The sequence below is a fragment of the Bos taurus genome, chromosome 21, assembly GCF_002263795.3.
Source record: "Bos taurus isolate L1 Dominette 01449 registration number 42190680 breed Hereford chromosome 21, ARS-UCD2.0, whole genome shotgun sequence".
NCBI classification, from domain to species: Eukaryota; Metazoa; Chordata; class Mammalia; order Artiodactyla; family Bovidae; genus Bos; species Bos taurus.
The window spans coordinates 20,160,771-20,184,771 of NC_037348.1; the positions used below are offsets into that span (position 1 = coordinate 20,160,771).

A 24,001-nucleotide genomic window follows, 5' to 3' on the forward strand; every position below is an offset into this window, starting at 1 on the left:
TTCCTTCGCAGTGCTTTCAGGAAGAGATGTGTCGGATCAGCTGTGTTTCTTCCTCAAGTGTTTGGTAGATGCACAGTGTTTTCATCTCACATGAAAATCCAGATTTCTAGCTCTTTTAGCTCTTCTAGCTCATAAGATCAGCTGCTATGCCCTTTACTCTATATTATTCTTGATCCTCATCTTTGTTTGGTTTTCTATATTTTTATTCTCCTCATGTATAATTGACAAAGTAGGATTATGATCATCTCACATGTGCCCAGTTTCTCCTTTTTGGTGTGGCCAGGCTTCCTGCCTGCTCATAGAAGCGTCCACCCCTCCATCCAGGGAGCATCCATGTTCTCAACCTCATGTACAGCCTTCAACACATTTCCACATATGTACATGTGTGTAGGGCACACATATAGATATTTTTGATTTTATAAACTTGAGACCGTATCATCACACAGCATCTTGCTTTTCCATCACCCCTGACAGGCGCAGCTGGTCCTCTCCAGGGACCCTAGTCCTCTCCATCTCCTTTACTCATTTCCTTCCCTCCTGGCTCCTGTGGGCATTTGGACTGAACACCCTTCTCTGTGATGATCTCTGTGGTGATCAGTGAGCCTCCTGTGAGCCTCAGACACTAGGATCACAGGACATGACAAGTGGTCCTGGGATCCATGTGATCTCCCTTCTCTAGGGCAGAAGGTCAGCAAGTTTTTCTGAAAACGTTTTAAAACTATGACAAAGATTATATTTTTTATCTCTAGTAACTGGAATGTAGAAATAAGTTATACAACTTAATAATAGACAACCCAGTTGAATATCGACTAAACTTCCTAGGATGTTTTAGTTATCTTACTGATTTAAACGTGATAATTTTTAATAATTTCTTTAGATACCATGGAACTCTAAAATTTTTAATTTGGTATTTTACCCTCTAAGCCTTGCTTCAAGGCATTATGAGTCTACGAGAATGGCTACTATTTTACAAAAATGAAATTCATATAAGAGATAAATGATTTAGATGCAGTGAATCCACCTAACCAGTACTCGTGCTCTTTTGGAAAAGTGTATAAATTGTGTAAATCAATAGTTGGAAAAGTGAAAGTTAATATAAGAAATAGATCATTTAATTCAAATGGCACAGTTTGATTGCAAAAAATAGGCCAAAATATTTTGCAAAGACAGATACGGGAATAGTGTTAGTTGCTCAACCGTGTCCGACTCTATGCAACTCCATGGACTGTAGCCCACCAGTCTCCATGAGATTGGTTCATGGGATTCTTTACACACAAATCCTGAAGGACAAGCCCCAGACAGAGTGACAAGTTCTGTGGCTTCTCTTTCTTATGTTAGATGTCAGGGTCTGGTCTGAGAAATTCATCTCTCTGGGCAGAGTGCATGGAACAACCAGGAAGCCATGAACTTTATAATCAAATAGTCATGAGTTCAAGTTCTGACCCTACCACTTAACACTGTGCTTAAGTTTGACTATCTGCTGTCCATGGGATTCTCCAGGCAAGAATACTGCAGTCTGTAGCCATTCCCTCCTCCAGGGGATCTTTCCAACTGTTCTTTCAAAAAATGTCTGAGATTTTTGAGAAGGGTAATTATTTAATTTTTAAAATAAAGTTTCATAGGACTCCCCGATGGTCGGCCCAATGGTTAAGACTCTGCACTTCCAATGCAGGGGGCACAAGTTCTACCCCTGGTTTGGGAATTAAGATCCCACATACTTGTTGCTCAGCTGGTAAAGAATCCACCTGCAATGCCAGAGACCTGGGTTCGATCCCTGGGTTGGGAAGATCCCCTGGAGAAGGGAAAGGCTTCCTACTGGAGAAGGGAAAGGCTTCCCACTCCAGTATTCTGACCTGGAGAATGCCAGGGACTGTGTAGTCCATGGGGTCACAAAGAGTCTGACACGACTAAGCGACTTTTACTTTCACTTCACATACTGTGTGGAGGGGCCAAATAAAAACAAAATAAATAAACAAACAAACATCTTATAACTGTTTAAAATAAATAAATAAGTTTCAGTTCAGTTCAGTTCACTTCAGTCACTCAGTTGTGTCCGACTCTTTGTGACCCCATGAATCGAAGCACGCCAGGCCTCCCTGTCCATCACCAACTCCCAGAGTTCACTCAGACTCACGTCCATCGAGTCAGTGATGCCATCCAGCCATCTCATCTTCTGTCGTCCCCTCTCCTCCTGCCCCCAATCCCTCCCAGCATCAGAGTCTTTTCCAATGAGTCAACTCTTCGCATGAGGTGGCCAAAGTACTGGAGTTTCAGCTTTAGCATCATTCCTTCCAAAGAAATCCCAGGGCTGATCTCCTTCAGAATGGACTGGTTGAGAAAGATTAATCTGACATATGTTCATAGAATGGTGAATTTAATAAAAATGATACAACATGAAAAAAAACTAATAAAAAGCATAGTATCTTTTTTTAATAGAATGCAAGTTATAAATCATTAAAGTCCTGAAGTTATAGGATAGATAAGCTAATCTAATTGTCAGTTGGCATGTCTAAAAAGTTGTAATCAAATTATCTTGCAGAAACTGCAGGCATTTCTTCCATAGTTTGACTACTTTTATAGGAGCATCCCCTCAATTACGTTTTTACTTTGTATAAAACAATGAAAGTGTGAAAGTGAAAGTCGCTCTGTTGTGTCTGACTCTTTGTAACCCCCATGGACTATACAGTCCATGGAATTCTCTAGGCCAGGACACTGGAGTGGGTAGCCTTTCCTTCTCCAGGGGATCTTCCCAACCTGGGGATCGAACCCAGGTCTCTTGCATTGTGGGTGAATTCTTTACCAACTGAGCTATCAGGGAAGCCCTGTATGAAACAATAGTTGTTGACAATTAGCTCCCATATTATCACAAAATAAAAGACAATAATTTAACATATTAGTTTTTGTGTAGTTCACAATTTTTACATCTTCACTAAGCCCACTATTTAGTTTTACTAACTTTATTTTTGTTTTTGGCAAAACATTCTTGATTAAGGGAGCAGAGCATTGATTCTCTAGCCCAGCCTCCTTCATTTGGGTCATGCCTGTCCTGCCACTGCTACAGTAAACTTACCCTCCAATTTGCTGACTCTCATCATACTCTTGGATCTTTGTACAATGTCAAGTTGCCCTGCTGCTGCTGCTGCTGCTGCTGCTGCTGCGTCGCTTCAGTCATGTCCAACTTTATGCGACCCCATAGATGGCAGCCCACCAGGCTCCCCCTTCCCTGGGATTCTAAAAGTTTCTAAATACTCCCTCTCACTTTCTGTACTTCATCTCATTGTGAACAAGGAACAATTTGCAATCCGCACTAATCCACAAACCACACTCTGAGGAGCACTGTACAGAGCTCTCTCTGGGAAATGATGGATGAGCCCAGAGTTAGGGTACGAGGCAGAGAACTGAACTAAAGTTCTAAAATGGTCCCTCCACCCAGGGATGCTCTGATGTTGTAGTTTGGGAAGGAGATCATCTGGGGACATTAAATGTTCAGAAAAGCTACCAAATGTTTCTGAACGTGCTTCTCCTGAGGCCAAGGGAGGTCAGTGCTCCAGACAGACAACCCAGAGAGATTCTCAAATCCATACTCCCTCACTTACACTGTTTGATTCAGCAATTTTAGGAGATCCTACTTCTTCAGAAGTTATGAGAGTCCCTTGGGAACTCTTACCTTTTCTGCACATAAATCCCCTTGAAAACATGACTATCCTAGAAAGACAAATGTACCTACATTGGAAATCTTGCATTCATTTACAAGGCTTTGGTAGACCTCTTAGACCCCATTCCAGGACATCAGTGGATTCATGGGGCTTAGAGTAGGAAGCTGGCCTTGGAGGAGTAAGTCAGGTGATTTTTTTTTTATAATTTTATTTACTTATTTATTTATGGCTGTGCAGCGTCTTTGTTGCTGTGAGGCTTTTCTCTAGTTGCCTTGCCTGGGCTTCTCCCTTGTGATGACTTCTGTTTCAGAGCACCAGCTGTAGGGAACTCAGACTTCAGTAGTTTTGATTCCTGGGCTCTAGAGCACAGGTTCAGTAGTTCTGGTGCACAGGCTTAGTTGCTTCAAGGCATGTGTGATCTTCCGGGATCAGGGATTGAACCACCGTGTCTTTTGCATTGGCAGGCAGATTCTTTACCACTGAACCATTAGGGAAGCCTGGAAAGTAATGGCTTCTTACAAATGGCTGCTGAACTGGACTCCAAAGAAGTGGAAAGGAAGAATGTGCAGGAACAAGGAAGTCTGGGACACCTCAAACTGTAGGGGCACCTGGAAGCAGTTTGGGTTTTTGACAAAAATCACTGGAGAGTTGGACCCCTGGGAAGTGACTGAGGAAACTCATGTTACAAGAGAGAAACACGTTCCCCACCAAGCAGAGGTCATGGGAAGGAAGGTCTGTGTAATCAGGGAGGATGTGACCAATAAACAGGACCCAGCAGCCAAGAGGAAGCAAGCAGAGAGGGTGGACAGAGAGGAGGGAGCCGGCTTCCATCTCCACGTCTGAGTCTCCAGGACTGGCAAGTCCAGGGGCCCCGGAAAGAGGGGGGCTGGGAGGGACCAGGGGTCTCTGGCATCCCTCCCCCATCTAGCAGATGAGGAAACAGACTCAGCAGCAGTGAGTGCCCTCCTTGGGGGGACGGGGCAGGTTTGTGCAGAACAAGGGTGGACGGGGCAGAATCCCAGCCTGGAGGATGCTGCCACCACACTTGTCACAAGCAGCGTGGGGCCGTGAACGGACAGCCAGCCTGGGGACAGGGCACCTGGTCCTGACTCTGACTCTGCCACACGCAGGGTGACTCTGGACACGTCCTGCCCCTCCCTGGGGTCCAGCTGCTCCTCCTGTATGGCGAGAGGGTGGGACTAAGCAGAGGACCTTTCTACCCTCTTTTGAGCTCCACAGTGAGGGGACTGGACCAACCTTGGAATTGTGACAAATGACCCTTCACCCTCCAATAGGAGGGATGCAGCAGCCGCCGCTATGAACCACAGGCTTGGACGGTGAGCCCCTTGTGTGAGCCCACCCTGTACAGGTCTTTCACTAAAGCACAGAGGCATCTCCAGCCTCCTGGGAAGTGAGGTCCCAAGGTTGTGTTCAATTTGATTCAGGAAAACATAGGACTCTGAGATTCCCTGCACCGAACTTATGGAGATAAATGCATACTTGCTTATATCTATGGAAAAAATTGATCAGTAGTCAAGAAAGAAATGGAAAATTTTATTCAAGCCAACATAAGAATTATAACCAGGAAGACAATTTCAGAAAGCTGTGAAAACTGTTCCAAAGCGGTTAGGCGTTGAGGGCAGTGTGTATGTGACTTTGGTGAAGGGATACACGCAACCAAGCTCACATCTTGACAAAGTTACTGCTTTTCGAAAGGACCAGATACCATGGTTAATAGTTTCAGTGCTTTTCTAAGTATGGGAAGATGCAAGGTACCATGTTTATAAAAAATTCTCCTGAAAATACATAAGTATCTGAGGGCTGGTTCTGCCAATTTTCCCAGAGCACAAAGGGCCGCATCATGACATTCGCCCTGAATTCCTTTCAGGGTGGATTGTAGATCAGTGACTGGAGTGACTAATGACTTAATGCTTGTAGAACTGGGTGGTGGGCAACATTCTTTATTACACAATGCCTTCCAATTCCCTCTTAATTTCCAGCAAGGTTTGGAAAGCATTTTTGACCAATTGTTCCAGAAGTCTAGAAATGTTCATTCCCAAGTCAGGAAAGGATTTTGCTGACTGACCACTCGGTGTGCAATTACTCACCTAGTCCTGGTAACAGTAGCCTTAATCCTCTGGGCCACCTGTCTTACTAGTCTGTCAGCTCCAGGAAATGGTTCCCTCCTTTGCTTCTTCCCATAGCCAGAGTCACGCTATTATAATCATATAGATCTTATAGACTATATATCAGGCCAGTCATTTCAAGTATTTGGTCATCATCATCATTATTTTTTTTAACCACAGCCTAAATCACACATTCATTAATGTAAGAAATAACAATCTTATAAAATAAGCAGAATAAATTAATAATAAGTAGTGACATTAATCAAATCATGAGTAGGTAAGCAGTGTTATCTTCTAGGGAGTTGCATGGCTGGCACTAGAAGAAAAATTGATCTTTTTGGCCAAACCCTCCTTTGAGGAGGGCTGTTTAACACAATGCAGATGTACAATGGATACTAGAGGAGGAGGAGGGCCAAAGGGCAGAGAAAATTTTTTATGTTGAAATTTTTCTTGTCTTGCCTTCAAATTTGAGTTTCGTTTCATCACTTTTTATGATTTTCTGATCATGGAAAGCACCTCCTGGGAGCCCTCCCACACCACCCCACCTTCCACTGCATGAAGAGCTCATGCTTCCTCCCAGTACAGGACTGAGGGGCAGCCATGGGGGTTCCTCCCCTCCCCTCCCCTATCCCGCAGCTCTGCTTGCCTGGCTCCTCTGGCCCTGGTGACGCCAGGATGCTGGGCTCTGAGACTCTGTGTCTGAAGACAGAAGACTTTAGCCACCAGTTACTGTAAAGGGCTGCTGGTGTCAGTGCACCCGTGGCCTGGAACACACACAGAGCATGCACACAGGCGCACAGCTTTACGGAAAGGCATCCAGGTTCTGACAGGGGCCCTTTAAAAGCTAGGGGACAGGGTACTGGGCAATGGGGTAGGACCCGTAGGCTACTTTTCCATGGCTGGGCCAAGCTCCTAGGCTCTGGCCAATGTGGAAATTGGGAGACAGTGAGACAGGTTTGCAGAGAGGGTTGTTTGGGTGAGAATGGAAATCTACTTAGTTGCTTCTGAACTCTAGACAAATTTGAGTCAATTAGATTATGTTATTTTGCAGGGGTTTTTCTATCTTTCTACTGAGGTTTTAAAAAGTACATTGCAGATGCAGGAGAAGGCTTCTCTCTATGATACAGAGCAGGGACTTATGGGAACCAGAAGCTCCAGGGAATTTAAAAATTTTTTACACATTTAGGTGGCACTAGTGGTAAGGAAATGGCACCCCACTCCAGTACTCTTGCCTGGAAAATCCCATGGATGGAGGAGCCTGGTGGGCTGTAGTCCATGGGGTCGCTAAGAGTCGGGCATGACTGAGCGACTTCACTTTCACTTTTCACTTTCATGCATTGGAGAAGGAAATGGCAACCCACTCCAGTGTTCTTGCCTGGAGAATCTCGGGGACAGAGGAGCCTGGTGGGCCGCTGTCACTGGGGTCACACAGAGTCGGACACGACTGAAGCGACTTAGCAGTAGCAGCAGCAGCAGTGGTAAGGAACCCACCTGCCAATGCAGGAGACATAACAGATGTAGGTTTAATCCCTGGGTTGGGAAGTTCCCCTGGAGGAGGTCATGGCAACCTGCTCCAGTATTCTAGCCTGGAGAATCCCATGGACAGAGGAGCCTGGCAGGCTACAGTCCATGGGGTAGCCAAGAGTAAGACACGACTGAAGTGACTGAGCGAGCACACATATAGATCACATTATATGTGAGTCCTAGAGAAGCAGAAACAGCAGTAGAAAGCAACTGGCACACAGAAACTTGTCTGTGCAAAGCACAGTCAAGGAAAGCAAGCATTAATACTCTGACTATTGAAGCAATGATACCCACTCAACCAACCCACCTGCTAATCTAAAAAGGGTTGAAAGGCACTTCCCCCTTAAGAATAAGGCCACACAGTAATTTTTACCTTTGTGATAAAAAAAGAACAGAAACTGTACCGAGTCTAACACCAGCTTCAAGGCTGGCAGTGTCCATGTTCTCCCTGCAGAGGCAGGACCTGCTGTTTTTAGCACTGAGGACGGTGGGTCACATCTCTGCACCTCTGAAATACTCTGGAGTATTGTCTTCAAGAAACTGCAGCTCTTTGCCAGTTCAGTTTTTGATTCCCCAGAGAGCAGTTGGACTGGAAGTCATCTACCCTTCACTAGCTTTAAAATGAGCTCTAGGCAGCAGGTATTTAATGAGTCCACAATATTCTGGAGCCAATCTCAGGTAGGACTGAGCATCAGATAGGGCCTCTGGATCCAAGGTCTCTGCTTTAAGCTTGCAACTCACTGGAGTTATTGACCTCCTGAGTTTTTCTTTTACCTTAAAGAGGAGGGACACTGTATACCACCTTACACAGGGAGAAAGGTGGCCCAATCCCTAGCTACAACCCCCCTCCTCCTCCCTACCAAGCACACATACACACACCAACTAGGGCACCCAGGGGGACAGACACGCTTTGGCAACGAGGCCCCTCCAAAGGCCCAGGGTGTGAACAGTTGCACAGAGGGCTGTGTGCTGTGGAGTCAGCACCTTAGGAAGGGGGAGGGGCGATGGGCAAAGAAGGAAGGAGTCTCAGGTCCTGATGGATCAGAAGAAGGAAGATGGGGGGAGGTGGTCAGGACACAGGAGATGAGAAAACTAAGAATGACCCCAAAAGGGACAAAAAGTATAAAATGAGGAAAAAATGAGAAACAGGCAAAACAGGGTGTGGGCAACCACACAAAACAGGAAGGAGACAAAACAGAGCAGAAGGAGGGAAGGAAACAGAAAGGATAGAGAGATGAGTGGGGCAGGATGAGAGGAGAGAGGGAGCCAGGAAGGAGACGTCAGAGAATGTCAGAGCTCGGTAAAGAAACCTCCAGTGAGAAGAGGGAATCAGGAGCCTCTGGGCAGAGCCTCAGATCCGGGAGGCCGAGATCACCAGGTCAACCATGTAAATCAGCAGGTTGATGGCTGTCAGGGTGGCCACAGCCAGTTGTTGGTCCCAGATGCACACGCTATACCCAGCATTGCAGCTTGCATCTCTGGACCGCTGGGGATTCCCGCCAAACTGCTCATTGAACTGATGGAGAGGCCAGAGGACAGCAGCAGTGGTGTAGAGGAGGACGGAGAGCACAGTCTGCCCAAACACAAAATGGGAGGAGGGTAGACTCTCATCACAATCACACCGATGCCGCAATAAGGATATGACCCCCAGGATGAAGCAAATGGAGTACACGGCCACACACCACACCAGGGCCTGCTGGTGCATGTACAGGAAGGTGTTGCTGATGAAGGCAAGGATGCAACAGGCCACAATGATCTCTAGCTTTTTGAGCAGGCCGATAAAGGAGCAAGACTCACTAGTGTTGACACAGGTCCAGATTGTTTCCATGGCGTAAACCACTGAAGCAATAGAGGAGAACGCAGTGGCGGCGATAGCATGGTTCTGCTGGGTGCCATAACTCAACAGCTGAAGATGGATGATGGGGTACATGATGGAAGCTGAGAGGCAGGCGAGGGCAGAGAAGCAGGTATAGGTGATGAGAAAGTTGTCCCAGGACAAAGAAAATTGCTCCTGGAGTTCACATACCTCAACTAGGACAATAAAGTGATTCACAACGAAGCAGAAGCACCAGATGAACATGGACCAGTTGCTTACGTCTGCTCTCCAGGCTTTCTCACTGGCCACCAGGGATAAGGCCACACAAGTGGAGAGCAGCTGCAGCAGGCGGAAGAAGTAGCCCATGATGGTCACAGAGCCCAGGCCTGAGGACGATCACGCGGTCATGTGGATCACTGACATCAGGATGGCTGTGGTCTTCTTGAAGGAGCTCAGGAGGTGGATTGAGTCAGACAAGTAGAAAAAGTTCAGGGTTCAGTGTCAGCTGAGGCTCAGGATCTGCAGAGTTGAAACCAACGGCCCAGACACTTGGGTAACAGCACAGCTGCTCCAGAATGGTTCTCCCCACCCATCACCCTTGACTTTGCCACAAGACTTGTCTTATCCCAAAGCTCACAGCTGGCTTGGGTCTGGCATCAAACCATGGACATTACTTATCTCTTTGAACTTTTTGCCATTACTGTCAGAGACACGGGGTAGGATGGTCCTTATCTATAATCCTAACCTTCAAAGCTGTGAAATATGCAAAAGAGTTTTAAAAATTTGTTTGGTAATAACATTTGACCTGAATGAACATGAGACAAGTTATGATCTTTATTTATTTCACTTACTGTTAAACTTCAAAAAGTCAGTTGCAGAAATGTTACTATGCTTGATCACAAGGTGCTTTCAGACCCCAGAGTGGTGTGATGTCATATACAGCAGATGCACCATGTCACCTGTCTGAAGCAGAAAAATTCTGAATTCTGGAGAAGATCTGACCCCCAAGTTTTCAGAATAGCAATTGTACATTGTACTGCTTACCATTTGACAAAAGAGAAAATAAGGCTCAGGGAACCAAATGTCTACCACGAGGTTCCATGGATAGGAGTGGGAACTCAGGTAACAATGCCAAAGCTGTGGCTTTGAGCATTTGGCTGTACAGCCCACATGTCAGCAGGGCCTGTGGGTGGGAGCCCAGGACCAAAGCTCGGGACTCTGGGACTCAGAACACCCCTTTAGGGCCACAGCCTCCTTCCACAGCAACCTGAAGACATATGTGTCCCGGCCCCTCCTGCCTGCAGCATCACTAGAAGGAGCTGCCATCTGAGGGGAAACAGACCCACCCAGAAGCTTCAGGGGTGAACTGGGAGGAGCCATGGGATGAGAGCAAGGCCGTGGGGACAAGATGACATGGGAAGCAGGGACTGTTGTGAATCCTCTCCGCCAGCATGACTCCAAGGTGAAGTGTGTTGGAGGAATCACAGAGTAAATTGACATAATGTTTGGCTCTTAAGCTCCAAATCTGCCATCCAGCTGGGAGTCTGGAAAGATCTAGGAGTAGTCCTACCTGTGAGGATTCTCCTGGCCTGTGAGACTAGTTAGCAGCTTCCAAGCTGGGAATAAGGAACTGGAAATGAACAAGGATGCTGTGACTGATGCTGATGTGGAGCCTTTCAGGGCATCCCAGGGAGGGGGTGGGGATGGACGGATGATCAGCCCCCTTTTAAGGGAAGGAGCTGAAATAGGAGGCACCTACAGGACCCCTGGGAGGGGGCAGCCCTGAGGATGCTGGGACTGGGGTGGGGGTGAGGGTCAGAGTGGGGATGACTGGGGGTATCCCAGGGTCCCAGGGGCCCTGAGGCAGCCCAGTAGGGGTCTTCTGACCCAGAAGGGATGCAGGCATGGAGCCAACCTTCCCATGGAGGAGGGGCCTGGACTGGAACAGAGAGAGGAGAACAGGGACCTGAAGAGGTTTCAGAGCTGTGACAGGGACACATGGCCAGAGTGGCAGGGACCCTGGAAACCATGGAATTGCCCAGGCCACCTGCCCAAGACAGTCCCTCCAGCCAGGGCTGCAGTCCTGCTCACATAGGGGCTCCTCCAGGATCCAGTGTGTCGGGGGAGTGAGGCCCCTCCCAGCTGTCCCCCTCAGGGACAGCTGCCCTGTTTCCAAGGGCCTATTTGCTGAGAGGCCCCCAGAGCTGAAGGGCCAGCAGTCTGAGCCCCAGCCAGCTTCCTGCCATCAGGGCCCTGTCACCTTTGCTGATAATAAACCCCGGGACAGGCTGAGGCTGGAAAGAGAAACACAAAGCTAAGCCCAAGAACCTTCCTGGACTCACAAAGATCCTTGAGCCCCAATTGTCAGTGGAACCCTGGAACCTGCTGGCCTCCCAGTGGGCCATGAGAGAGGCTGGGATGTCACTCTGACTGTTCCTGAATTTGTTCCCAATTTACTGTTAAAATGACTCTGCAATTTACACCTAAGTCTAAATAATAACTTTGGATCCACTTAACACTACAGAAGCAGAGCTTGGAGAAGGACAGGATGAGGTTCCTGCTGTGTGATCCTGGGTAAGGCCTGTGCCCTCTCTGGGCCTCAGTTCCCCCACTTAGAAAGCAGCAGCTTTACCTGAGTCTCCCAGAAGCCCCTCCTCCACTCTAGTCTGTGAGCCTGGACATGGTGCCCCCATCAGAGCACAGCCTGGATGTGGCTGAGCTCTGCCTGCCCGGCAGCCAGGCATGTGGACTGGAAGACAGTGAGCCGAGAAAGTCATGGCCGGGACAGAGGAAGGAGGAGGAGTTGCCGGAAGGGCAAAGAAGGAGGAGGGGAGATGGACATCAGAGTTACAAGGAGGCTGTGGGGCCTGGAGGAGACACTTTAGAGCTGCATGATCCTGGGCAAGTTATTCATCAGAGCTTCAGTTTCTTCATCTGTGCAATGGGCTTAATACCTGATTTGTGTCAGTTAAATGAATAAAAGCATGTGAAAGGCTCCTCAGAGGGTCTGAAACAAAACACAGTCATGCCAGCTACCTGTCTCCGCCCCCCTCACAGAGGACCCAGAAGGCCCTGGCCCCACTCTGGACATGAGTACACGCAAGCTTGATTTGCTCTAGATCGGGGGTTACAAATTGGTTTGTACTGAAGGTGGTCCCCTGATGTGTTTAGTTTTCCCTCACAGTGTTTTCTGGAAGAAATGGTGTGGAATAAGTATTGTTTCTTCGCTAAGGGTTTGGAAGCTGCAGTGTTTTAATTTCACACGAAACTCCAGATTTCCTGCTCCTTCAGAAACCTCAGGAGATCTGGTATCACTGGGCTATGTTCCCTTGGTGGGGGACTGACTGGAGATGAGCAGCGGCTATGCCCTCTATATTGTTTTCCATTTATATCTTTGTGTTGCTGCTGCTGCTGCTAAGTCGCTTCAGTCGTGTCTGACTCTGTGCGGCCCCATAGACGGCAGCCCACCAGACTTCCCCGCCCCTGGGATTCTCCAGGCAAGAACACTGGAGTGGGTTGCCATTTCCTTCTCCAATGCATGAAAGTGAAAAGTGAAAGTGAAGTCGTGTCCGACTCTTAGCGACCCCATGGACTGCAGCCTACCAGGTTCCTCTGTCCATGGATTTTCCAGGCAAGAGTACTAGAGTGGGCTGCTATTGTCTTCTCCAATATCTTTGTGTAGTTTCCTATATTTTCTTCTTCTTATGTATAGTTGACATAAAGCAGGACTATAATTATCTCAACATGTGCTGAGTTTCCCCTCTTCAGCGTGGCCAGGCTTCCTGCCTGCTCACAGGAGCGTCCACCCCTCCATCCAGGAAACATCCATGTTCTCAACCTCATGTGAAGCCTTCAGCACATTTCACATGCTCTGATATCATATGTAGACCTGTGTGTACATACATGCACATGTGTTTGTAGGGTGTATCTGTATCTTTTTTCTGTTTTATAAGCATGAGACTGTGTCATGCACACAGCATCTTGCTTTTCCACCACCGCTGACACGTGCAGCTGGTCCTCTCCGTGGGCCCTAGTCCTCTCCATCTTCTTTACTTATTTCCTTCCCTCTTGGCTCCTGTGGGCGTTTGCACTGATCTCCTTTCTCTAGATCAGTGGACCCTCCCCTGCAAGTCTCAGACACTGCGGATGTTAGGGGAAGCACACTGATTGAAACCGCCCACCTTGGCCAGGCACCATAGTAACCATTTGCATGAGTTGTTTTATGACAGGAGATCCTGATAAGGAATAGGGAACTAATAAGCCACCGCCAACCAGAAGAGTTCAGGAAAGGTCAAAAGGAGACACCGCGTGTCCGTCCACTTCCCAGAATCCCTCTCGCTAGCATCCATCTTGGCTGAGCAATGTGTGCGCCACCAGGAAAGACTCTGAATTAGAATGATTGGCCAAAGACCATCCGGAAACTAATCCCATCACCATAAAACCCGAGACTGCGAGCCACGCGGCAGAGCTGTTCTCCTGGTTTCCCTTACCCTACTCCTCTCCACCTGGTGCCCTTTCCCAATAAAATCCCTTGCTTTGTCAGCACATATATCTCCTCGGACAATTCATTTCCAAGTGTTAGACAAGAGCCCAGTTTCGGGCCCTGGAAGGGGTCCCCCTTCCTGCAACAGGGACACAGGATATGACAAGGGAGTTCTGGGAACCTCACTGTATGACCCTCTCAAAGGCGACAATTTAAGCTCTGCAAGGGTGCCTTGCTGTTGTATTTTCCAATATTTGGATTAAACCCTTTTCAGAGAGTGGACCATGATCTGGAGTGACCATCCTGAGGAAATGAGGGGCTCCTGAACCAGGGCTGTGCTGGGGGAGAGGCACTTCTCACAGTAAGCAGGAGAAGCCAGGGTGGGTGTTCTGAGCAATGTTTATGATGGAGAGAGACAGAGACAGACACACACAAGAGAGAAGACTCTGGCAGGGACAGGCATTCACAGCCTTCAGTTCAGTTCAGTCGCTCAGTCATGTCCGACTCTTTTCGACACCATGAATCGCAGCATTCCAGGCCTCCCTGTCCATTACCAACGTCTGGAGTTCACTCAAATTCATGTCCATCGAGTCAATGATGCCATTCAGCCATCTCATCTTCTGTCGTCCCCTTCTCCTCCTGCCCCCAAATCCCTCCCAGCACCAGAGTCTTTTCCAATGGGTCAACTCTTCACATGAGGTGGCCAAAGTACTGGAGTTTCAGCTTCAGCATCATTCCTTCCAAAGAAATCCCAGGGCTGATCTCCTTCAGAATGGACTGGTTGGATCTCCTTGCAGTCCAAGGGACTCTCAAGAGTCTTCTCCAACACCACAGTTCAAAAGCATCAATTCTTCAGCGCTCAGCCTTCTTCACAGTCCAACTCTCACATCCATACATGACCACTGGAAAAACCATAGCCTTGACTAGACAGACCTTTGTTGGCAAAGTAATATCTCTGCTTTCCAATATGCTATCTAGGTTGGTCATAACTTTTCTTACAAGGAGTAAGCATCTTTTAATTTCATGGCTGCAGTCACCATCTGCAGTGAGTTTGGAGCCCCAAAAATAAAGTCTGCCACTGTTTCCACTGTTTCCCATCTATTTCCCATGAAGTGATGGGACCAGATGCCATGATCTTTGTTTTCTGAATGTTGAGCTTTAAGCCAACTCTTTCACTCTCCTCTTTCACTTTCATCAAGAGGCTTTTTAGTTCCTCTTTACTTTCTGCCATAGGGGTGGTGTCAGCTGCATATCTGAGGTTATTGATATTTCTCCTGGCAATCTTGATTCCAGCTTGTGCTTCCTCTGGCCCAGCGTTTCTCATGATGTACTCTGCATATAAGTTAAATAAGCAGGGTGACAATATACAGCCTTGACATACTCCTTTTCCTATTTGGAACCAGTCTGTTGTTCCATGTCCAGTTCTAACTGTTGCTTCCTGACCTGCATACAGATTTCTCAAGAGGCAGGTCAGGTGGTCTGGTATTCCCATCTCTTGAAGAATTTTCCACAGTTTATTGTGATCCACACAGTCAAAAGCTTTGGCATAGTCAATAAAGCAGAAATAGATGTTTTTCCTGGAACTCTCTTGCTTTTTTGATGATCCAGCAAATGTTGGCAAATTGGTCTCTGGTTCCTCTGCGTTTTCTAAAACCAGCTTGAACATCTGGAAGTTTACGGTTCATGTATTGCTGAAGCCTGGCTAGGAGAATTTTGAGCATTACCTTACTAGCGTGTGAGATGAGTGCAATTGTGCGATAGTTTGACCATTCTTTGGCATTGCCTTTCTTTGGGATTGGAATGAAAACTGACCTTTTCCAGTCCTGTGGCCACTGCTGAGTTTTCCAAATTTGCTGGTATATTGAGTGCAGCACTTTCACAGCATCATCTTTCAGGATTTGAAATAGCTCAACTGGAATTCCATCACCTCCACTAGCTGTGTTCGTAGTGATGCTTTCTAAAGCCCACTTGACTTCACATTCCAGGATATCTGGCTCTAGGTTAGTGATCACACCATCTTGATTATCTGGTTCATGAAGATCTTTTTTGTACAGTTCTTCTGTGTATTCTTGCCACCTCTTCTTAATATCTTCTGCTTCTGTTAGGTCCATACCATTTCTGTCCTTTATGGAGCCCATCTTTGCATGAAATGTTCCCTGGGTATCTCTAATTTTCTTGAAGAGATCCCTAGTCTTTCCCATTCTGTTGTTATCCTCTATTTCTTTGCATTGATCGCTGAGGAAGGCTTTCTGATCTCTTCTTGCTATTCTTTGGAACTCTGCATTCAGATGTTTATATCGTTCCTTTTCTCCTTTGTTTTTTGCTTCTCTTCTTTTCACAGCTATTTGTAAGGCCTCCCCAGATAGCCATTTTGCTTTTTTGCATTTCTTTTCTATGGGAATGGTCTTGATCCCTGTCTTCTGTACAGTGTCATGAACCTCATTCCATAGTTCATCAGGCACTCTATCAGATCTAGTCCCTTAAATCTATTTCTCACATCCACTGTATAATCATAAGGGATTTGATTTAGGTCATTCCTAAATGGTCTAGTGGTTTTCCCTACTTTCTTCAATTTAAGTCTGAATTTGGCAATAAGGAGTTCATGATCTGAGCCACAGTCAGCTCCTGGTCTTATTTTTGTTGACTGTATAGAGCTTCTCCATCTTTGGCTGCAAAGAATATAATCAATCTGATTTCAATGTTGACCACCTGGTGATGTCCATGTGTAGAGTCTTCTCTTGTGTTGTTGGAAGAGGGTGTTTGCTATGACCAGTGCATTTTCTTGGCAAAACTCTATTAGTCTTTGCCCTGCTTCATTCCATATTCCAAGGCCAAATTTGCCTATTACTCCACGTGTTTCTTGACTTCCTACTTTTGCATTCCAGTCCCCTATAATGAAAAGGACATCTTTTTTGGGTGTTAGTTCTAAAAGGTCTTGTAGGTCTTCATAGAACCGTTCAACTTCAGCTTCTTCAGCATTACTGGCTGGGGCATAGACTTGGATTACTGTGATATTGAATGGTTTGCCTTGGAAACGAAACAGATCATTCTGTCGTTTTTGAGATTGCATCCAAGTACTGCATTTTGAACTCTTTTGTTGCCATGATGTCTACTCCATTTCTTCTGAGGGATTCCTGCCCACAGTAGTAGATATAATGGTCATCTGAGTTAAATTCACCCATTCCAGTCCATTTGAGTTCGCTGATTCCTAGAATGTCGACGTGCACTCTTGCCATCTCCTGTTTGACCACTTCCAATTTGCCTTGATTCATGGACCTGACATTCCAGGTTCCTATGCAATATTGCTCTTTACAGCATCGGACTTTGCTTCTATCACCAGTCACATCCACAACTGGGTATTGTTTTTGCTTTGGCTCCATCCCTTCTTTCTTTCTGGAGTTATTTCTCCACTGATCTCCAGTAGCATATTGGGCACCTACTGACCTGGGGAGTTCCTCTTTCAATATCCTATTATTTTGCCTTTTCATACTGTTCATGGGGTTCTCAAGGCAAGAATACTGAAGTGGTTTGCCATTCCCTTCTCCAGTGGACCACATTCTGTCAGAACTCTCCACCATGACCCATCTGTCTTGGGTGGCCCCACCAGCCACCAGCATGGCTTAGTTTCATTGAGTTAGACAAGGCTGTGGTCCTAGTGTGATTAGATTGACTAGTTTTCTGTGAGTATGGTTCCAGCGTGTCTTCCCTCTGATGCCCTCTTGCAACACCTACCATTTTACTTGGGTTTCTCTTACCTTGGACGTGGGGTATCTCTTCGTGGCTGCTCCAGCAAAGCGCAGCCACTGCTCCTTACCTTCACCACATTAAGCATTTGGGACTCAGTAGAAAGCCATTGTTGAGAGGTAAACAGGGGACTAACATTCACTTACAGAGAAGCCTCTGGGAATTCTTCCCAGATAAGAAAGAGACAAATATACAATGAGAGGGTTTCAAAAAGTGAGAGTCTTGTGGTGCCCAAGACTGTGAATGCCTGTCCCTGCCAGACTCTACTCTCTCTCTCCCATAAACTGCTCAGTCCTCTCTGCCCCTGGCTTCTCCTGTGAGAAGTACCCCTCCCCTGTCAGAGCCCTAGTTCAGAAGCCCCTCAGGGTGCAAACCCTAGACCAAAATCAACTCTCTGAAAAGAGTTCAATCCAAATAGCAGAGAATATAGCAGCACTTCACCTTCCTCAAAGGCTTCAATAGTCACCTTCTGAGGATCCTGCAATGGGGGTCCCAGAACTCCTGAGTCATAGAAAGAAAAGGGGACCACGAAGATGAGTGTGGGCATCATTGTCAGGACTCAGACTCCTTGGTCTGCCTCCAGAGGACTCTCTCGTCTATCTGGGGACCTCCGGCATTTGAGGGGGGCACCAATGGGGGAGCCCTGAGTATGAACCAGGAACCCATAGTGCAGGAATCACCTGACTTACTGCTGCAAGGCCACTTCTTACCCTGAAGCCATGAGTCCACTGATGTCCTGAGATGGATTTTAGGAGGTCTATACAGCCCTGTAAGTGAATATAGTATTTCCAGGGTATGTGCATGCATATTTCTGCGATAGTCATATTCTCAAAGGGAGTTGTGTGCTGGAAAAGCTGAAAAGTTTCCAAGGGGCTTTCTTGTATCTTCCAAAGAAGTAGAGTTTCCTAATATTGTGTACCAAACAGAGTAAGTGAGGAAGCATGGAGCTGAGGTTCTCTCTGGGCTGTCTGTCTGGAACAGTGACCTCTGTTGTCATCAGTAGAAGCATGTTCAGAAATATTTGGTAGCCTTTCTGAGCATTTAATTTCCCCAGCTTGTTTCCTTCCCAAACCACAGCATCAGAGTATCCCTGGATTGAACTGAAACGTCATATCCTTTGACAACATCTCCCCATTTCCCCACCACCTTGTCCCTGGTAACCATTGTTCTACATTCTGCCTCTGTTAATCTGACTTTTTTAGATTCCACACATAAGTGAGATTTCGCTAGCTTTTCTGTATCTCTCTTTCCACTTAGTGTAACGTCCTCCAGGTTTATCTCTGCTGCTGCTAATGTCAGAATCTCTTTCCTTCTTTAGGGCTGAATAGTATTCTGCATATGTTTCTTATTCTATTCACCCACTGATGTACACTCAGGATGTTTTCATATTACCATGCTCTTTAATATCAGGTAATATGAAAGGGCAAAAACTGAAATTGGACATTTGTAAAAACAGAATGTTTACAGATTGTTATAAAATGTTCCATTATTTAAAACATTATCAAAAGGTGGCATATGCATGTCTTGATACTGCATATTTGTAAAATGTTATCAAACACTTTACAGAATGAGAGGACACCTTAATTTTCATTTTCACTCAAAAGAAAATCCATGCACAAAAAATTCATGGGTTCAGAATCTATTTCTTTCAATTAAAGTTTAATTATAATAAACAGTAATAAGAAATTATAGTGTTACAGAGTAATTATTGATACTGTCTACTAAAAAAACACTGAAGATAGTTTTTAAAACAGGTCAGCATTTACCTTGCTTTGGGAAGTAGCTAAAAAATAAACCCTGAGCTTGATGAAGTTACTATAAAATCTCTTTATCTTACCCTATTATAGTCCTATGAGACTGCTTTCCGTACAATGGATATTGGTGAAGCAAAACACAGAAGCCATTTACTCACATTTGTCTCCTGTGACTAACATTGTCATCAATCCAAAACAAATATATTAGATTTTTGTTCAAAATGTGTGTTTTGGGGATTAATATGGGGAATGAAAAATTTCAAATTTGAAAGAACAGTGAATACCCATACATTCATTATCTAGTTCTTCAATAAATATATGTACTTACTCCATCACATATCTCTCTACTTACCCATTTCTCTTTCCATCCACTAATATATCTTTTTAAGAATGTACTAAAGTAAGCTTCAAATGTGCTTCACCAGCCCTGAGTACTTCAGCATTGCTAGCATTAACTGGGGTTCAGCATTTGTTTATGGTTCTTTTTTATTCCTTTGGGTAAATTTTATATACAACGACAGGCACAAATCTTAAGGGCGTCGTTCGATGAGTTTTGGCAAATGCAAACAGCTATGTGTTGCAAACAGTTAAAATAAAAGCAATAAATACACCTCAGAGGGTTTCCTCATACCCTTCTAAGTATATCCATGTCCCCCACCCAAGAGGGAACTGCTTCTGACTTTTTCCCCTCATAGGTTCAGTTCGGTTCAGTTCAGTCGCGTCCAGCTCTTTGCGACCCCATGGCCCGAAGCACACCATGCAGCACGCCCTCATAGATTACTTGAACCTATTTCAGCATCTGCAGTGGATACTCTTTTGTGCCTGGCTTCTTTCACTCGGCATCCAGTGTTTGAGATGCATCCATGTTTATGTAGATACATGGTTCATTCGTTTGTATTGTGGGTGATATCTAATTTTGAATGTCTTTGTTGTTTAGTTGTGTCCGACTCTTTGGCAACCCCCATGAACTCTGGCCCACCGAGTTCCTCTGTCCATGGGGTTTCCCAGGCAAGAATACTGGAGTGAATTGCCATTCCCCTGTCCAAAGGATCTTCCCAGACCAGGAATCAAACCCGTACCTTCTGCAAGCATCTTCTGCATTGCAGGTGAATTCTTTCCTGATGAGCCACCAGGCAAACCTCCCTTGAACAGATTACTGTTTGTTCATCCCCCAGTTAATTGACGTATTGTTTGCTTCCAGTGTGGGATTATTATGGGAAAGCTGTGGTCAACATTCTCATACAAGTCTTATAGAGTCAACTTTCATTTCTGTTGAGAAAATACTTATGTGTGAAATTGCCGGATCATGGGGTAGTTTATGTTTAGTTGTATAAGAAACTGTCAGACCCTTGAGTGTAGCTTTTACACGCCCACAGTTACTCACGCATGTTCCAGTTGCTTCACACGACCACTATACTGTGTTGCTTCTTCACTGCCCTCCATTTCATTTTCCCCCTAACAACTAGAGGCACACTTTCAGTGTGGGCATCTGACTGAGTGGCCCAACCGCAGAAAATACCAGTGAGGCATCTTCACTTACAGCTAAAATCCAACTTATTTCTACAGCGTTCAGGCCCATCCAACACCTCTGTTACTCCCCACCTCACTTGTGATGTAATCAGATAAGATGCAGGACAATGTAATGACCTGTCCACAATCTCAACTTCCTAGAGGACCAAGGTTGAGAAGTATCAGTCTGGGAGCAATGAGAGATGGAGCTGGTGGGATCCAGGAAGTCTTCCTAGAGGAGGTGATTTGGGATCAAGGACAAGTTAGAATTAGCAAGACAGATGAGAGGAAGGATTTGTATGATTAGATGCTTTACTCAAGGGTCTCTGAATCTTCAGTGGCAGAGCTGATGTGACTATTGATTGGATGTTTGAGAGAAAGAGAAATGGAGAATTGAACCTGGCCAACTGGAGGCTGGTCTATATGCCCACTTGGGCCAGGAATGAGACTTTGGAGTGGTGCAAGGTAAGGAGCTGGAGCTGAGACACTTCCCTAAAGCCAGGACCACGTGGCCTGCAGCCTAGGAGCAAAGGGTAGACAAGGAAAACCCACCCTTCAGCAAGAGGAAAGTCAAGGCTGATATCTACCTCCACGGGAGAAATAAAAATGTCGTCTTTACTTCTTGTGTGTTGAGCCCATATATGCATGATTTCTGAGGTCCAAAAACTCCAACCTGGAAATTAACACAGTTGGTGCCCAAAAGGAGATTGGCCTGGAGGGTCCTGAGCAGCAACAAATGCAGTTATTCTGGGTGAAGCTCCCAACCCAGGCAGCAGGATCCTCCCAGGAAAAGGGGGTCCTGTAAAACGGGGCTCACAGATTAATGACAAGGTACATGAGGGATCGACCCACTGTGAGTCACAAGAAGTTCAGTGAACAAACACCAATCTAAAAGATAAAGCAAATAAATACACTTAATGCGATAAACACGTTAGAAAAAGACACCATGAAATAAGGACAGGAAGATATGAGAGAGAACCTTAATGGCTGCAGAATATCCCCAATTCATGTCTACCTCAGAATGTGATGCTATTTAGAAGTATGGTCTTTGCAGACATATTTAGTTAAGGGTTTAGGGATGAAATCATCCTGGATGGAGTGTTGGCCCACGGTCCAGTGACAGGTGTCTTTGTAAGAGAAAGGACAGAGAGGGTTGCACACACAGAACTGAGCGAAGATGAGCACATGAAGGTGGAGCCAGAGATAGAATTAAGTGGCCACAAGCTAAGGGGCCTCCAGAAGCTGAAGGAGGCAAGGATGGACCCTATTGGAGCATCACAGACATCACAGCCTTGCTGACACCTTAATTCCACACTTTGGGCCTCCAGGATTGTGAGAAGAATAAACCTCTGTTATTTTAAGCCACCTAACTTGTGGAGAAGGCAATGGCACCCCACTCCAGTACTTTTGCCTAGAAAATCCCATGGACGGAGGAGCCTGGTAGGCTGCAGTCCACGGGGTCGCTAGAGTCTGACACGACTGAGTGACTTCACTTTCACTTTTCACTTTCATGCATTGGAGAAGGAAATGGCAACCCACTCCAGCGTTCTTGCCTGGAGAATCCCGGGTATGTGGGAGCCTGGGGGGCTGCCGTCTCTGGGGTCGCACAGAGTCGGACACGACTGAAGCAACTGAGCAGCAACTTGTGCTAACTTGTTGCAGTAGCCCTAGGAAACCAAAAAGTTTCCAGAAAGGAAGAAAAGAGTCTTTCTCATATTTTTAAAAAGTTCACAGAGAGGATTGCCAACCGGTGGTCACATAGATCCCAGGACCCCTTGTCATATCTTGTGTCCCCCAGTGTCTGAGACTCACAGGGGAGGATCCACCAGTCTAGAGAAGGGTGGTCAGTCCAAATGCCCACAGGAGCCAGGAGCGAAGGAAAGTAAGAGGATTAAGGCCCCTGGGGAGGACCACTTGCACTTGTCAGGGCTGGTGAAAAAGCAAGATGCCCTGTTCATGACATGATCTCATGTTTATAAAATTGCAACAACAATAACAAAAAATCTACAGCTATGTATCACAAAACATGTGCATATACGTATGCATATGTATATTCAGTCATTGAGTCTTCTTGGACTCTTTGCAACCACATGGACTGTAACTCACCAGGCTCCTCTATCCATGAAATTTTACCAGGCAAGAATTTTGGAATAGGTTGCCATTCCCTTCTCCAGGGGATATTCACAACTCAGGGATGGAACCCATATCTCTTGCATTGCAGGCGGATTCTTTACCACTAGAGCCACTTGGGAAGCTGCATGTGTACACACATGTCTAAATATGATTTCAGGGCATGTGAAATGTGCTGAAGGCTGTACAAGAGGTGGAGAACATAGATGCTTCCTGGATGGAGGGGTGATGCTCCTCTGAGCAGTCAGGAAGTCTGGCCACGCCCAAGAGGGGAAACCGGGACAAGGGAGATGATTATAGTCTTGCTTTATGTCAGTTATATATGAGAAGAAGAAAATATAAAAAACTAAACAAATATAAGAATGAAAAACAATATAAAGTAAAGGAGCATCTGCTCAGCTCCACCCCTCCCCCGCAAGGCAAAACAGCCCATTGACAGCAGATCTCCTGAGGCTTCAAGTTCAGTTCAATTCAGTCGCTCAGTCATGTCTGACTCTTTGTGACTCCATGGACTGCAGCACACCAGGCTTCCCTGTTCATCACCAACTCCCGGAGTTTGCTCAAACTCATGTCCGTCGAGGCGGTGATGCCATCCAATGATCTCATCCTCTGTCATCCCCTTCTCTTCTTGCCTTCAATCTTTCCCAGCATCAGGGTCTTTTCAAATTAGTCAACCCTTCTCATCAGGTGGCCAAAGTATTGGAGTTTCAGCTTCAGTATCAGTCCTTCCAACGAATATTCAGGACTGATTTCCTTTAGGATGGACTGGTTGGATCTCCTTGCAGTCCAAGGGACTCTCAAGAGTCTTCTCCAACACCACACTTCAAAAGCATTCATTCTTTGGCAGTCAGCTTTCTTTATGGTCCAACTCTCACGTCCATACATGCCTACTGGAAAAACCATAGATTTGACTAGATGGACCTTTGTTGACAAAGTAATGTCTCTGCTTTTTTAATATGCTGTCTAGGTTGGTCATAGCTTTTCTTCCAAGGAGCAAGTGTCTTTTAATTTCATGGCTGCAGTCACCATCTGCAGTGATTTTGGAGCCCAAGAAAATAAAATCTGTCCCTGTTTCTATATTTTCCCAGTCTATTTGCCATGAAGTGATGGGACCAGATGCCATGATCTTTGTTTTTTGAATGTTGAGTTTTAAGCCAGCCTTTTCACCGTCTTCTTACACTTTCATCAAGAGGCTCTTTAGTTCCTCTTCACTTTCTGTTGGTTTTCTTCACTTTCACACCACCACATAAGGGTGGTAG

At 46.0% G+C, this 24,001-nt stretch overlaps 1 protein-coding gene across 1 annotated transcript; it reads right to left on the bottom strand.

The window, feature by feature from the left end:
- Positions 1-8,657: 8,657 nt before the first annotated feature.
- LOC531169 (myeloid-associated differentiation marker) lies at positions 8,658-9,545 on the bottom strand. The gene has a single exon (XM_002707889.5). The coding sequence runs from the start codon at positions 9,486-9,488 to the stop codon at positions 8,658-8,660; it is 831 nt and encodes a 276-aa protein (XP_002707935.4). The 5' UTR covers positions 9,489-9,545.
- Positions 9,546-24,001: the final 14,456 nt, after the last annotated feature.

Coding starts and splice junctions, on each gene's coding strand:
- LOC531169 (XM_002707889.5), bottom strand. CDS start 9,488: ATGGGCTACTTCTTCCGCCTGCTGCAGCTGCTCTCCACTTGTGTGGCC.